This window comes from Alnus glutinosa, chromosome 13 (assembly GCF_958979055.1).
Source record: "Alnus glutinosa chromosome 13, dhAlnGlut1.1, whole genome shotgun sequence".
Lineage (NCBI taxonomy): Eukaryota > Viridiplantae > Streptophyta > Magnoliopsida > Fagales > Betulaceae > Alnus > Alnus glutinosa.
Window position 1 is genome coordinate 6,218,238 of NC_084898.1, and position 10,948 is coordinate 6,229,185.

Genomic DNA, 10,948 nt, shown 5'->3' on the forward strand with positions numbered 1-10,948 from the left:
CATACAACTTGAGAAAGGGGTTTCCAAACGAGCCTTAGAGCGGAAATAAATTTCAAAGCGCACACCAATTAATGCTCACCAAATTTTCAAACCTGCCGTTATTTGGAAGCTTCATTTTTTCGTTCTGGTCTACTCGAAGAACAAACCTGGAAAATCGCAGGCAACACGTAGTACTACGCGACTATAAATAAACACAACGGACGTTATTGTTTATCCACACCTTCAGAAAACTTTCTAAACTCGAGCAAATAATTATTAGCACGACTGCTCTCCATTCCCCCCTTAAAGTGTTTCCATCTTGGTAGATTTCTTACTGCATTTCTCAAAGATTAATGGGGTTATGAACAGTAATGAACAGCACTTGCTGTCTAAGATAGCAACGGGCAATGGGCATGGTGAAAATTCTCCTTACTTTGATGGTTGGAAGGCGTTTGAGAGTAACCCATTTCATCTGACTAATAACCCTGAAGGGGTTATCCAAATGGGTCTTGCAGAAAATCAGGTAAAAATGCTAATAAGCTTTTTTAATTATCATTCATTATATATATTTATGTATGTGAATTATTTGAAGCAGAAGTAGAAAGTCAGCTGTATTCATGGTTGTTTTGTCTTGAATGTGCAGCTTTGTTTTGATTTGATTCAAGAGTGGATTTTGAATAACCCACAAGCTTCCATCTGCACCCCAGAAGGAGTAAATGACTTCAGAGAGATAGCTATCTTTCAGGATTATCATGGCTTGCCAGAGTTCAGAAATGTATGGAACTCCCATCTCTCTCTCATAAAAAAATCTATCTACAATATTATTAGATTGAATAATCAAGATTATTATGTATATTAACAAGATATATAATTGGAACCAACAGGCTGTTGCCAAATTTATGGAGAAAGTAAGAGGAAACAGAGTCAGATTCGACCCTGACCGCATCGTTATGAGTGGAGGAGCAACCGGAGGTCATGAGACGCTTGCCTTTTGTTTGGCTGACCCGGGGGAGGCATTCCTTGTACCTACACCTTATTATCCAGGGACCAGGGTACTTTAAGAATTCCCACTTGAATTTTCTACTTCTTTTATGCTTTATTGTTTTTCTTTGTAGTGAAAGTTAAGAAAGAAATGATAACATAAACGTAAGTTAGGTGCATATTAGAATTTAGATGGCTTTAAGCTTTAGTTTGACTTGGTAATTGGAGGGCTGTTTTTCTTCGTAGACCATGACCCTTGACCTTTGCTGCTGTCTTCAACACCTACCCACACTACTTTATGAAATCTACTTTGATCAATACACATTAATTTAATAAAGAGATAAGATTTAGTCAACCACACTGATGGCAACATCCCAAGCTCTCTTAAATTCACAACCTAGGCACCCAAACCAACTTGATAGAGGTCCCCAGTAAGGTCCACTTGCCCGGACAGGCTTTGGATAGTCTACTTCTCGATCTGTTTAATTGGGCACATGGGAGCATATAGAGTCTATCATATTTGCTGTCCAGACGGCAAATTACGAAGAATTCAGATCCCAACTTGACAAATATCCCTAACAATTTTAGTGTCTGAATTGCTAATTCGAACAATGTTCCCTCAAGCTGAATGATTGGTGGGGGCATGACATCCAATTTGCGTGTCCTCAAGTAAAGGGTTTCTCTCATACGAACCTCCAAATCATGTTTTGACAAAAAATTGGAAGATACGTACTAGAGGAAAATGAGCCCCATCTTCCTCGAAGAACAGCCTCTTGTTCTCAATTTTGAGCCAATTAGCATTAGTCCAAGATACAGAAAAATTGTAGTTGACTGACTGCAATTCTTGAGTCAAAGGGTAAAGAATTTTTTTTCATATCCCCATATTAGGTTTAAATTGTTTAATATATGCCTGTAACTGTCAAAACAGTGAGGAAAGCAATTACGCACCGATGGTTACGGGGTCAATAATTTGGATTAGTCAATGACAAAGAAAAGTATTTTGTATTTAATATGATTCCCATGACCATAAAATATGAAAATGACCTCTAGCAATATACAAAACATTATCTATCACAGCCATCAATCTCTGTATTTTCAGGATATGCTAAAAAATTTGGCTTTTTAATGCAGTTTTGATCGGGATTTGAGATGGAGAACAGGAGTACAACTCCTTCCAGTAGTCTGTGAAAGCTCTAACGATTTCAAAGTGACAAGAAAAGCTTTGGAAGATGCCTATGAGAGAGCTCAAGAGGCCAACATCAGAGTAAAGGGCTTGCTCATTACCAATCCATCAAACCCACTTGGCACTATCTTGGACAAACAGACGCTAAGAGAGCTTGTAAGCTTCATCAATGAGAAGAGCATCCACTTAATCTGTGATGAAATATATGCTGCCACTGTCTTCAGTCAACCTGGTTTCATCAGCATATCTGAGATTATAGAGGAAGAAAAAGATATCGCATGCAACCGTGATCTCATCCACATTGTTTATAGTCTTTCAAAGGACATGGGGTTCCCTGGCTTTAGAGTTGGCATTGTCTATTCCTACAAGGACACAGTAGTACATTGTTGTCGTAAGATGTCCAGTTTCGGATTGGTTTCCTCGCAAACCCAACATCTGATTGCATCTATGCTATCAGATGATGCGTTTGTCGACAGATTTTTGGCAGAGAGTGCTGAAAGGTTGGAAAGAAGGTATAAGTTCTTGACTTGCAGTCTTGCTGAAGTAGTCATTGATTGTTTGAAGAGCAATGCTGGCCTCTTTTTGTGTATGGATTTGCGTCACCTCCTCAAAAACAAGACATTTGAAGCAGAGATGGAGCTGTGGCAAGTGATAATAAATGAAGTTAAGCTCAATGTTTCTTCTGGTTCTTCTTTTCATTGCTCAGAGCCAGGGTGGTTCAGGGTTTGCTTTGCTAACATGGATGACAGCACCATGGAAGTTGCTTTGACGAGAATCCGAACCTTTGTGCGTCAACATAAGGACGTCAAAATTCCCAAGAGAAAGTGTTGGAACAGCAACCTAAGACTCAGCTTCTCATCTTTAAGAGTGGATGCACAGAGCATGTTGTCTCCTCACTCCCCTGTACAATCACCTCTTGTTCGAGCCAGGAATTAGCCTGCAAAAACAGTGACTTCAATTTGCACCATTAATATGCAACTTCCTAGATAAAGGCTGACAGAATATTCTATAATTTATTTATGTCAGGTTAAAAGGGTCTTCCATTAGCGGGTATGGTATATGGTATTTTAAGGTTTTTCATATCTGTCTGTACAGTAGAGTTTTCATATAAATATGTTATGCTGTAACTCTAAATCATATACTAAAATATAGACACACTCCTGTGAATGTAGACACATTATCGAACTACGTAAATCTGTATCTTAATTTTCTCTAAATCTTTCTTTTTGATTTTATATTATTCATCACTATTGTGCACGATAACAACACACTTTTGCAACTAAAGAGTCTTTAATCTCATTTGAAAAAACAATATAAATTAAATGAATGCTTACAAAGAAATTTCTCAGAAAATACAAACAACTTCTTTCACCACCGTCTGGTATGTGAAAAAAGAAAAAATGCACTCAAGAAAGAAAAATAAGGGGGATGCTTCGAACCAACATATCCCCTCATAAGAAGCAGAGCACCACTAAATGGGTTCTTGTTATGACACCTTATTTTCACAGGAGCAAATGGATGACCCTTTTAACCTGACATAAATAAATTAAAGAATATTCTGTCAGCCTTTATCTAGGAAGTTGCATATTAATGGTGCAAATTGAAGTCACTGTTTTTGCAGGCTAATTCCTGGCTCGAACAAGAGGTGATTGTACAGGGGAGTGAGGAGACAACATGCTCTGTGCATCCACTCTTAAAGATGAGAAGCTGAGTCTTAGGTTGCTGTTCCAACACTTTCTCTTGGAAATTTTGACGTCCTTATTTTGACGCACAAAGGTTCGGACTCTTGTCAAAGCAACTTCCATGGTGCTGTCATCCATGTTAGCAAAGCAAACCCTGAACCACCCTGGCTCTGAGCAATGAAAAGAAGAACCAGAAGAAACATTGAGCTTAACTTCATTTATTATCACTTGCCACAGCTCCATCTCTTCTTCAAATGTCTTGTTTTTGAGGAGGTGACGCAAATCCATCCACAAAAAGAGGCCAGCATTGCTCTTCAAACAATCAATGACTACTTCAGCAAGACTGCAAGTCAAGAACTTATACATTCTTTCCAACCTTTCAGCACTCTCTGCCAAAAATCTGTCGACAAACGCATCATCTGATAGCATAGATGCAATCAGATGTTGGGTTTGCGAGGAAACCAATCCGAAACTGGACATCTTACGACAACAATGTACTACTGTGTCCTTGTAGGAATAGACAATGCCAACTCTAAAGCCAGGGAACCCCATGCCCTTTGAAAGACTATAAACAATGTGGATGAGATCACGGTTGCATGCGATATCTTTTTCTTCCTCTATAATCTCAGATATGCTGATGAAACCAGGTTGACTGAAGACAGTGGCAGCATATATTTCATCACAGATTAAGTGGATGCTCTTCTCATTGATGAAGCTTACAAGCTCTCTTATCGTCTGTTTGTCCAAGATAGTGCCAAGTGGGTTTGATGGATTGGTAATGAGCAAGCCCTTTACTCTGATGTTGGCCTCTTGAGCTCTCTCATAGGCATCTTCCAAAGCTTTTCTTGTCACTTTGAAATCGTTAGAGCTTTCACAGACTACTGGAAGGAGTTGTACTCCTTCTCCATCTCAAATCCCGATCAAAACTGCAATAACAAGCCAAATTGTTTTAGCATATCCTGAATATATAGAGATTGATGGTTGTGATAGATAATGTTTTGTATATTGCTAGAGGTCATTTTCATCTTTTATGGTCATGGGAATCATATTAAATACAAAATACTTTTCTTTGTCATTGACTAATCCAAATTATTGACCCTGTAACCATCGTTGCGTAATTGCTTTCCTCACTGTTTTGACAGTTACAGGCATATATATATATTAAACCTAATATGGATATGAAAAACCTAATATATATAATATTGGTTGAGTAATTGCTTTCCTCACTGTTTTGCCTACGACTTGCATATGAAAGTACTCAAATCATATGCTTCTAATTGGTACATAAAAATTAGGAGTAAATGGGATTTTAATTACTCAACCAATATTATCGATTGTCAGAAACCGTCAACTGTAGGAGAACTGTTCGATTGGATTGATTTTTAATTTTTTGTCAGGCCCATCCGCCCATAACGTAAGTGTTCATGATTGGGCCAATTACTTACAAAATAAAATAAAAGGAGTAAGGCATTTGAAAAACACATATTTTTTTATTAATACTTACAAAATTGTCTGGTAAGCTATTGCCCCCTCCCCCCACCATTATCTTTCTTTTTAGTTCTTCTTTGATTTTTAGGTAAATGTCCAATAAATCTCTGAGTTAACGCGCGATTTGAAATCGATTCTTCACTTTTGAAAAATCAACTTTTACTATTTAAATTTTTTGCAGATTTGAAATCAGTCGTTCCGTATTTTTTCGTCCATTTTCTCAATTTCCGTTAGTATCACGTTAGCTTTTTCACCACATGGTCCACATCAATCTTAAAATATTATGTTTTTTCACCACATGGTCCACATCAATTTAAAATTTTAAAATATTACCTTTTTAAAAAAAAAAAAAAAAATGAATGAGGGTGGCATGCGGGCCCCTCCAGAGCAAACCCCTCCTTTCATTTTTTTTTTAAAAAAAATTAAAAAACAAAATTTTAAGTTTTTAAATTTATAATATAATAAATATATATATATATATATATATATATATTAAAATAATGTGGTGAAAAGGCTGATATAGCACTAATGGAAATTGTGAAAATTGATGGAAAAATCACGGAATGATTGATTTCAAATCCGAAAAATACTTAAGCAACAAAAGTTTATTTTTCAAAAGTGAATGATCGATTTCAAATTGCAAGTTGAATCGAGGATTTATTAGACATTTACCCTCGATTTTTTCAATAGAATAAAGTATTATATAATAGGGTAAAATCCAAATACAACTTCAAACTGTAACTTCTTTTTCTTTCTTTTTTTTAAGAACAAACTGTAAGTTCTTTTAAATACTCTAAACTACAATTTTGCACTTCGAACTTTGGGTTGAATTTTTTTTATCTTGATAGCACTATAGACGGTGCAGTGTGATTCAGTCTAAACCTTTCATTATCCTTTTATACTTGTGGTATGGAAGTGACAAATGTAACCAAATGTAGTCATATGGGCAGGCACTTTGACGATATGAGACAAAGTCATTTCATCGATTGCCCAAAGGAGCTATTCGAAGCCCTTCATGGAGGTGCTTGCTTTGCTAATAGCACTGCCGGGTAAGTCAAGTTACCATATCTCCCCCTACCAAGCGAAAGAACTTTTCTCTTTGTGAGACCCTCGTCCACTCCTTCCCTATCTTTTGTGAGAATCCCAGGGAGGAGGAAGACGAGCCTCCCTTGCTTGCCTTCCTCTTGCCCTCCCCTCAATCCACCTCTATTGCCAGAAATCTGCCTTATGATACGTTTTTATCTTAGGTGGAAGAGGTCATTAATTGCATGAGGGTTAAGCAATCTTGCATTGTTGATTCCACTATGAAAGCTGAATATGTCGCAACTAGTGAAGCGGCAAAGGAGGCTGTTTGGCTCAAAAATTTCTAACGGATGTTAGTGTTATGAGGATAGAGCAGCCTCCCATCATGCTATTTTGCGACAACAATAGAGCGGTTGAACAATCTAAAGAATTGAGGAACTATAGAAAAGGAAAACACATAAAGCACAAGTATCATCTCATTAGAGACATAGTATCATCTCATTTGGTAGACCCATTTACTAAGACCTTGTCTCATAAGATTTTTAAATCTCACCTAGGAGATCAAAAAGCAATTTCTTTCAAACTTTTTTGCTAGTTTTAGTCTTGAGAAAGGAAAAGTTATAAATTGATGCTCCGTGAGTTTTTTTAGTTCTAAGTTATGGGCTTGAATGATAAGGAGGCAAAAGGATGCAAAATATTTAGATAATTAAATGGGTGTGAAGAGTAGCATTACTCTTTCTTCTATTGTAGTGGATGATAGTTGCTTTATCTTTAATAGAAGAGAAGTGCAACCATTAGGAGAACCTTGAATGGGCGGAAAAGGTGCTTGGTTTATTTTTTGTTTGGACAAAATTTTTCACTTGGAAAAAATTCTTCTTACTCTATTTATTAAATTAACTTCTGTCATTAGAGCACGTAGTTCTCACGAGAAGTTGTACCATAGCAGGGTAAAAATCCTCCTTATGTTAAAAGTTGGGCACACATCTCAAACACACTTTGTTCGAATAAGTGTCTCATATTCTCTCAGGCACAAAGAGTAATACGAGATGCTAATATAGAGGCCAATTGTTAGAATGGAGCGTAGCATAGTGAAGTGAATGTAGCGGAATGGAGCTCCGACAACAGGCTCATTGGGCATACTTAAGTTTATGTTGGCCTGGAGACAAATAAGTAATGGTGTGCAAGGGCAATGCCCCCCGCAGTATGGTATATGGTATTTTAGGGTTTTTCATATCTGTCTGCACAGTAGGGTTTTCATATAAATATATTATGTTGTAATCCTAAATCATATACTGAAACATAGCCGAACTCTTGTGGATGTAGATACATTATCAAACACGTAAATCTGTATTTTGATTTTCTCTTCCTCCTTCTTTTCGATTTCATATTATTCATCACTATTGTGCACGGTAACAACACACTTTTGCAACTAAAGAGTCTTTAATCTCATTCGAAAAAACAACATAAATTAAATGAATGCTTACAAAGAAATTTCTCAGAAAATACAAACAACTTCTTTCACCACCATTTGGTAAGTGAAAAAAGAAAAAATGCACTCAGGAAAGAAAAATAAGAGGGATGCTGGAACCAACATATCCCCCCCATTAGAAGCAGAGCACCACTAAATGGGTTATTGTAATGACAAACCTTATTGCCACTAATGGATGACCCTTTTAACCTGACATAAATAAATTAAAGAATATTCTGTCAGCCTTTATCTAGGAAGTTGCATATAAATGGTGCAAATTAAAGTCACTGTTTTTTCAGGCTAATTCCTGGCTCGAACAAGAGGTGATTGTACAGGGGAGTGAGGAGACAACATGCTCTGTGCATCCACTCTTAAAGATGAGAAGCTGAGTCTTAGGTTGCTGTTCCAACACTTTCTCTTGGGAATTCTGACTTCCTTATTTTGACGCACAAAGGTTCGGATTCTTGTCAAAGCAACTTGCATGGTGCTGTCATCCATGTTAGCAAAGCAAACCCTGAACCACCCTGGCTCTGAGCAATGAAAAGAAGAACCAGGAGAAACATTGAGCTTAACTTCATTTATTATCACTCGCCACAGCTCCATCTCTGCTTCAAATGTCTTGTTTTTGAGGAGGTGACGCAAATCCATCCACAGAAAGAGGCCAGCATTGCTCTTCAAACAATCAATGTCTACTTGAGCAAGACTGCAAGTCAAGAACTTATACCTTGTTTCCAACCTTTCAGCACTCTCTGCTAAAAATCTGTCGACAAACGCATCATCTGATAGCATAGATGCAATCAGATGTTGGGTTTGCGAGGAAACCAATCCGAAACTGGACATCTTACGACAACAATTTACTACTGCGTCGTTGTAGGAATAGACAATGCCAACTCTAAAGCCAGGGAACCCCATGTCCTTTGAAAGACTATAAACAATGTGGATGAGATCACGGTTGCATGCGATATCTTTTTCTTCCTCTATAATCTCAGATATGCTGATGAAACCAGGTTGACTGAAGACAGTGGCAGCATATATTTCATCATAGATTAAGTGGATGCTCTTCTCATTGATGAAGCTTACAAGCTCTCTTAGCGTCTGTTTGTCCAAGATAGTGCCAAGTGGGTTTGATGGATTGGTAATGAGCAAGCCCTTTACTCTGATGTTGGCCTCTTGAGCTCTCTCATAGGCATCTTCCAAAGCTTTTCTTGTCACCTTGAAATTGTTAGAGCTTTCACAGACTACTGGAAGGAGTTGTACTCCTGTTCTCCATCTCAAATCCCGATCAAAACTGCAATAAAAAGCCAAATTGTTTTAGCATATCCTGAATATATAGAGATTGATGGTTGTGATAGATAATGTTTTGTATATTGCTAGAGGTCATTTTCATCTTTTATGGTCATGGGAATCATATTAAATACAAAATACTTTTCTTTGTCATTGACTAATCCAAATTATTGACCCTGTAACCATCGTTGCGTAATTGCTTTCCTCACTGTTTTGACAGTTACAGGCATATATATATATTAAACCTAATATGGATATGAAAAAAAATTCTTTACCCTCTGACTCAATTAAGTAGTGCAGTCAGTCAACCACAAATTTTCTGTATCTTGGACTAATGCTAATTGGCTCAAAATTGAGAACAAGAGGCTGTTCTTCGAGGAAGATGGAACTCATTTTCCTCTAGTATCTTCCAATTTTTTGTCAAAACATGGTTTGACAAAAATTGGATGATCATGCACCCACCAATTATTCAACTTGAAGGAACATTTGTTGTCAATTAATTGCTAGCAATTCAGACAGTAAAACTGTTAAGAATTGATTTTGTCAAGTTGAGATCTGAATTCTCAGTAATTTACTGTCCGGAGCTGACAGCAAATATGATAAAGTCTATATGCTTTCACGTGCCCAATTAAACAGAGAAGCAGACTATCCGAAGCCTGTTCGGGCAAGTGGGCCTTATTGGGGACCTCTATCAAGTTTGTTTGGGTGCCTAGGTTGTGAATTAAGAGAGCTTGGGATGTTGCCATCAGTGTGGTTGACTAAACCTTATCTCTTTATTAAATTAATGTGTATTGATCAAAGTAGATTTCATAAATTAGTGTGGGTAGGTGTTGAAGACAGCAGCAAAGGTCAAGGGTCATGGTCTACGAAGAAAAAGAGCCCTCCAATTACCAAGTCAAACTAAAGCTTAAAGCCATCTAAATTCTAATATGCACCTAACTTACGTTTATTTTATCATTTCTTTCTTAACTTTCCCTACAAAGAAAAACAAGAAAGCATAAAAGAAGTAGAAAATTCAAGTGGGAATTCTTAAAGTACCCTGGATAATAAGGTGTAGGTACAAGGAATGCCTCCCCCGGGTCAGCCAAACAAAAGGCAAGCGTCTCATGAGCTCCGGTTGCTCCTCCACTCATAACGATGCGGTCAGGGTCGAATCTGACTCTGTTTCCTCTTACTTTCTCCATAAATTTGGCAACAGCCTGTTGGTTCCAATTATATATCTTGTTAATATACATAATAATCTTGATTATTCAATCTAATAATATTGTAGATAGATTTTTTTTATGAGAGAGAGATGGAAGTTCCATACATTTCTGAACTCTGGCAAGCCATGATAGTCCTGAAAGATAGCTATTTCTCTGAAGTCATTTACTCCTTCTGGGGTGCAGATGGAAGCTTGTGGGTTATTCAAAATCCACTCTTGAATCAAATCAAAACAAAGCTGCACATTCAAGACAAAACAACCATGAATACAGCTGACTTTCTGCTTCTGCTTCAAATAATTCACATACATACATATATATAATTAATGAATGATAATTAAAAAAAGCTTATTAGCATTTTTACCTGATTTTCTGCAAGACCCATTTGGATAACCCCTTCAGGGTTATTAGTCAGATGAAATGGGTTACTCTCAAACGCCTTCCAACCATCAAAGAAAGGAGAATTTTCACCATGCCCATTGCCCGTTGCTATCTTAGACAGCAAGTGCTGTTCATTACTGTTTATGAACCCCATTAATCTTTGAGAAATGCAGTAAGAAATCTACCAAGATGGAAACACTTTAAGGGGGGAATGGAGAGCAGTCGTGCTAATAATTATTTGCTCGAGTTTAGAAAGCTTTCTGAAGGTGTGGATAAA

General features: G+C 37.2%; 2 protein-coding genes and 1 pseudogene across 2 annotated transcripts; 1 reads left to right on the plus strand and 2 right to left on the minus strand.

The window, feature by feature from the left end:
* The first annotated feature begins 222 nt into the window (after window positions 1-222).
* On the plus strand, window positions 223-3,328 carry LOC133854475 (1-aminocyclopropane-1-carboxylate synthase-like). The gene is made up of 4 exons (XM_062290701.1): window positions 223-502; window positions 623-754; window positions 864-1,023; window positions 2,091-3,328. The coding sequence occupies exons 1-4, from the start codon at window positions 341-343 to the stop codon at window positions 3,077-3,079; spliced, it is 1,443 nt and encodes a 480-aa protein (XP_062146685.1). The 5' UTR covers window positions 223-340; the 3' UTR covers window positions 3,080-3,328.
* A 309-nt stretch (window positions 3,329-3,637) lies between these two features.
* Window positions 3,638-4,933, minus strand: LOC133853845 (1-aminocyclopropane-1-carboxylate synthase-like; annotated as a pseudogene).
* A 2,824-nt stretch (window positions 4,934-7,757) lies between these two features.
* On the minus strand, window positions 7,758-10,948 carry LOC133854872 (1-aminocyclopropane-1-carboxylate synthase-like). Its single transcript, XM_062291136.1, has 4 exons — window positions 10,655-10,948; window positions 10,398-10,529; window positions 10,127-10,287; window positions 7,758-9,092 (listed from the first exon to the last, which is right to left on the minus strand). Exons 1-4 carry the CDS (start codon window positions 10,823-10,825, stop codon window positions 8,105-8,107), a joined length of 1,452 nt encoding a protein of 483 aa, XP_062147120.1. The 5' UTR covers window positions 10,826-10,948; the 3' UTR covers window positions 7,758-8,104.

Bases quoted from the DNA above. Each gene is read 5' to 3' on its own strand.
- LOC133854475 (XM_062290701.1), top strand. From the start codon at position 341: ATGAACAGTAATGAACAGCACTTGCTGTCTAAGATAGCAACGGGCAAT. The intron at 503-622 runs GTAAAAATGCTA...TTGAATGTGCAG, and splicing joins TGGGTCTTGCAGAAAATCAG to CTTTGTTTTGATTTGATTCA. The intron at 755-863 runs GTATGGAACTCC...TGGAACCAACAG, and splicing joins GCTTGCCAGAGTTCAGAAAT to GCTGTTGCCAAATTTATGGA.
- LOC133854872 (XM_062291136.1), bottom strand. From the start codon at position 10,825: ATGGGGTTCATAAACAGTAATGAACAGCACTTGCTGTCTAAGATAGCA. The intron at 10,530-10,654 runs GTAAAAATGCTA...TTGAATGTGCAG, and splicing joins TGGGTCTTGCAGAAAATCAG to CTTTGTTTTGATTTGATTCA. The intron at 9,093-10,126 runs GTACTTTAAGAA...TTTTTATTGCAG, and splicing joins CCTACACCTTATTATCCAGG to TTTTGATCGGGATTTGAGAT.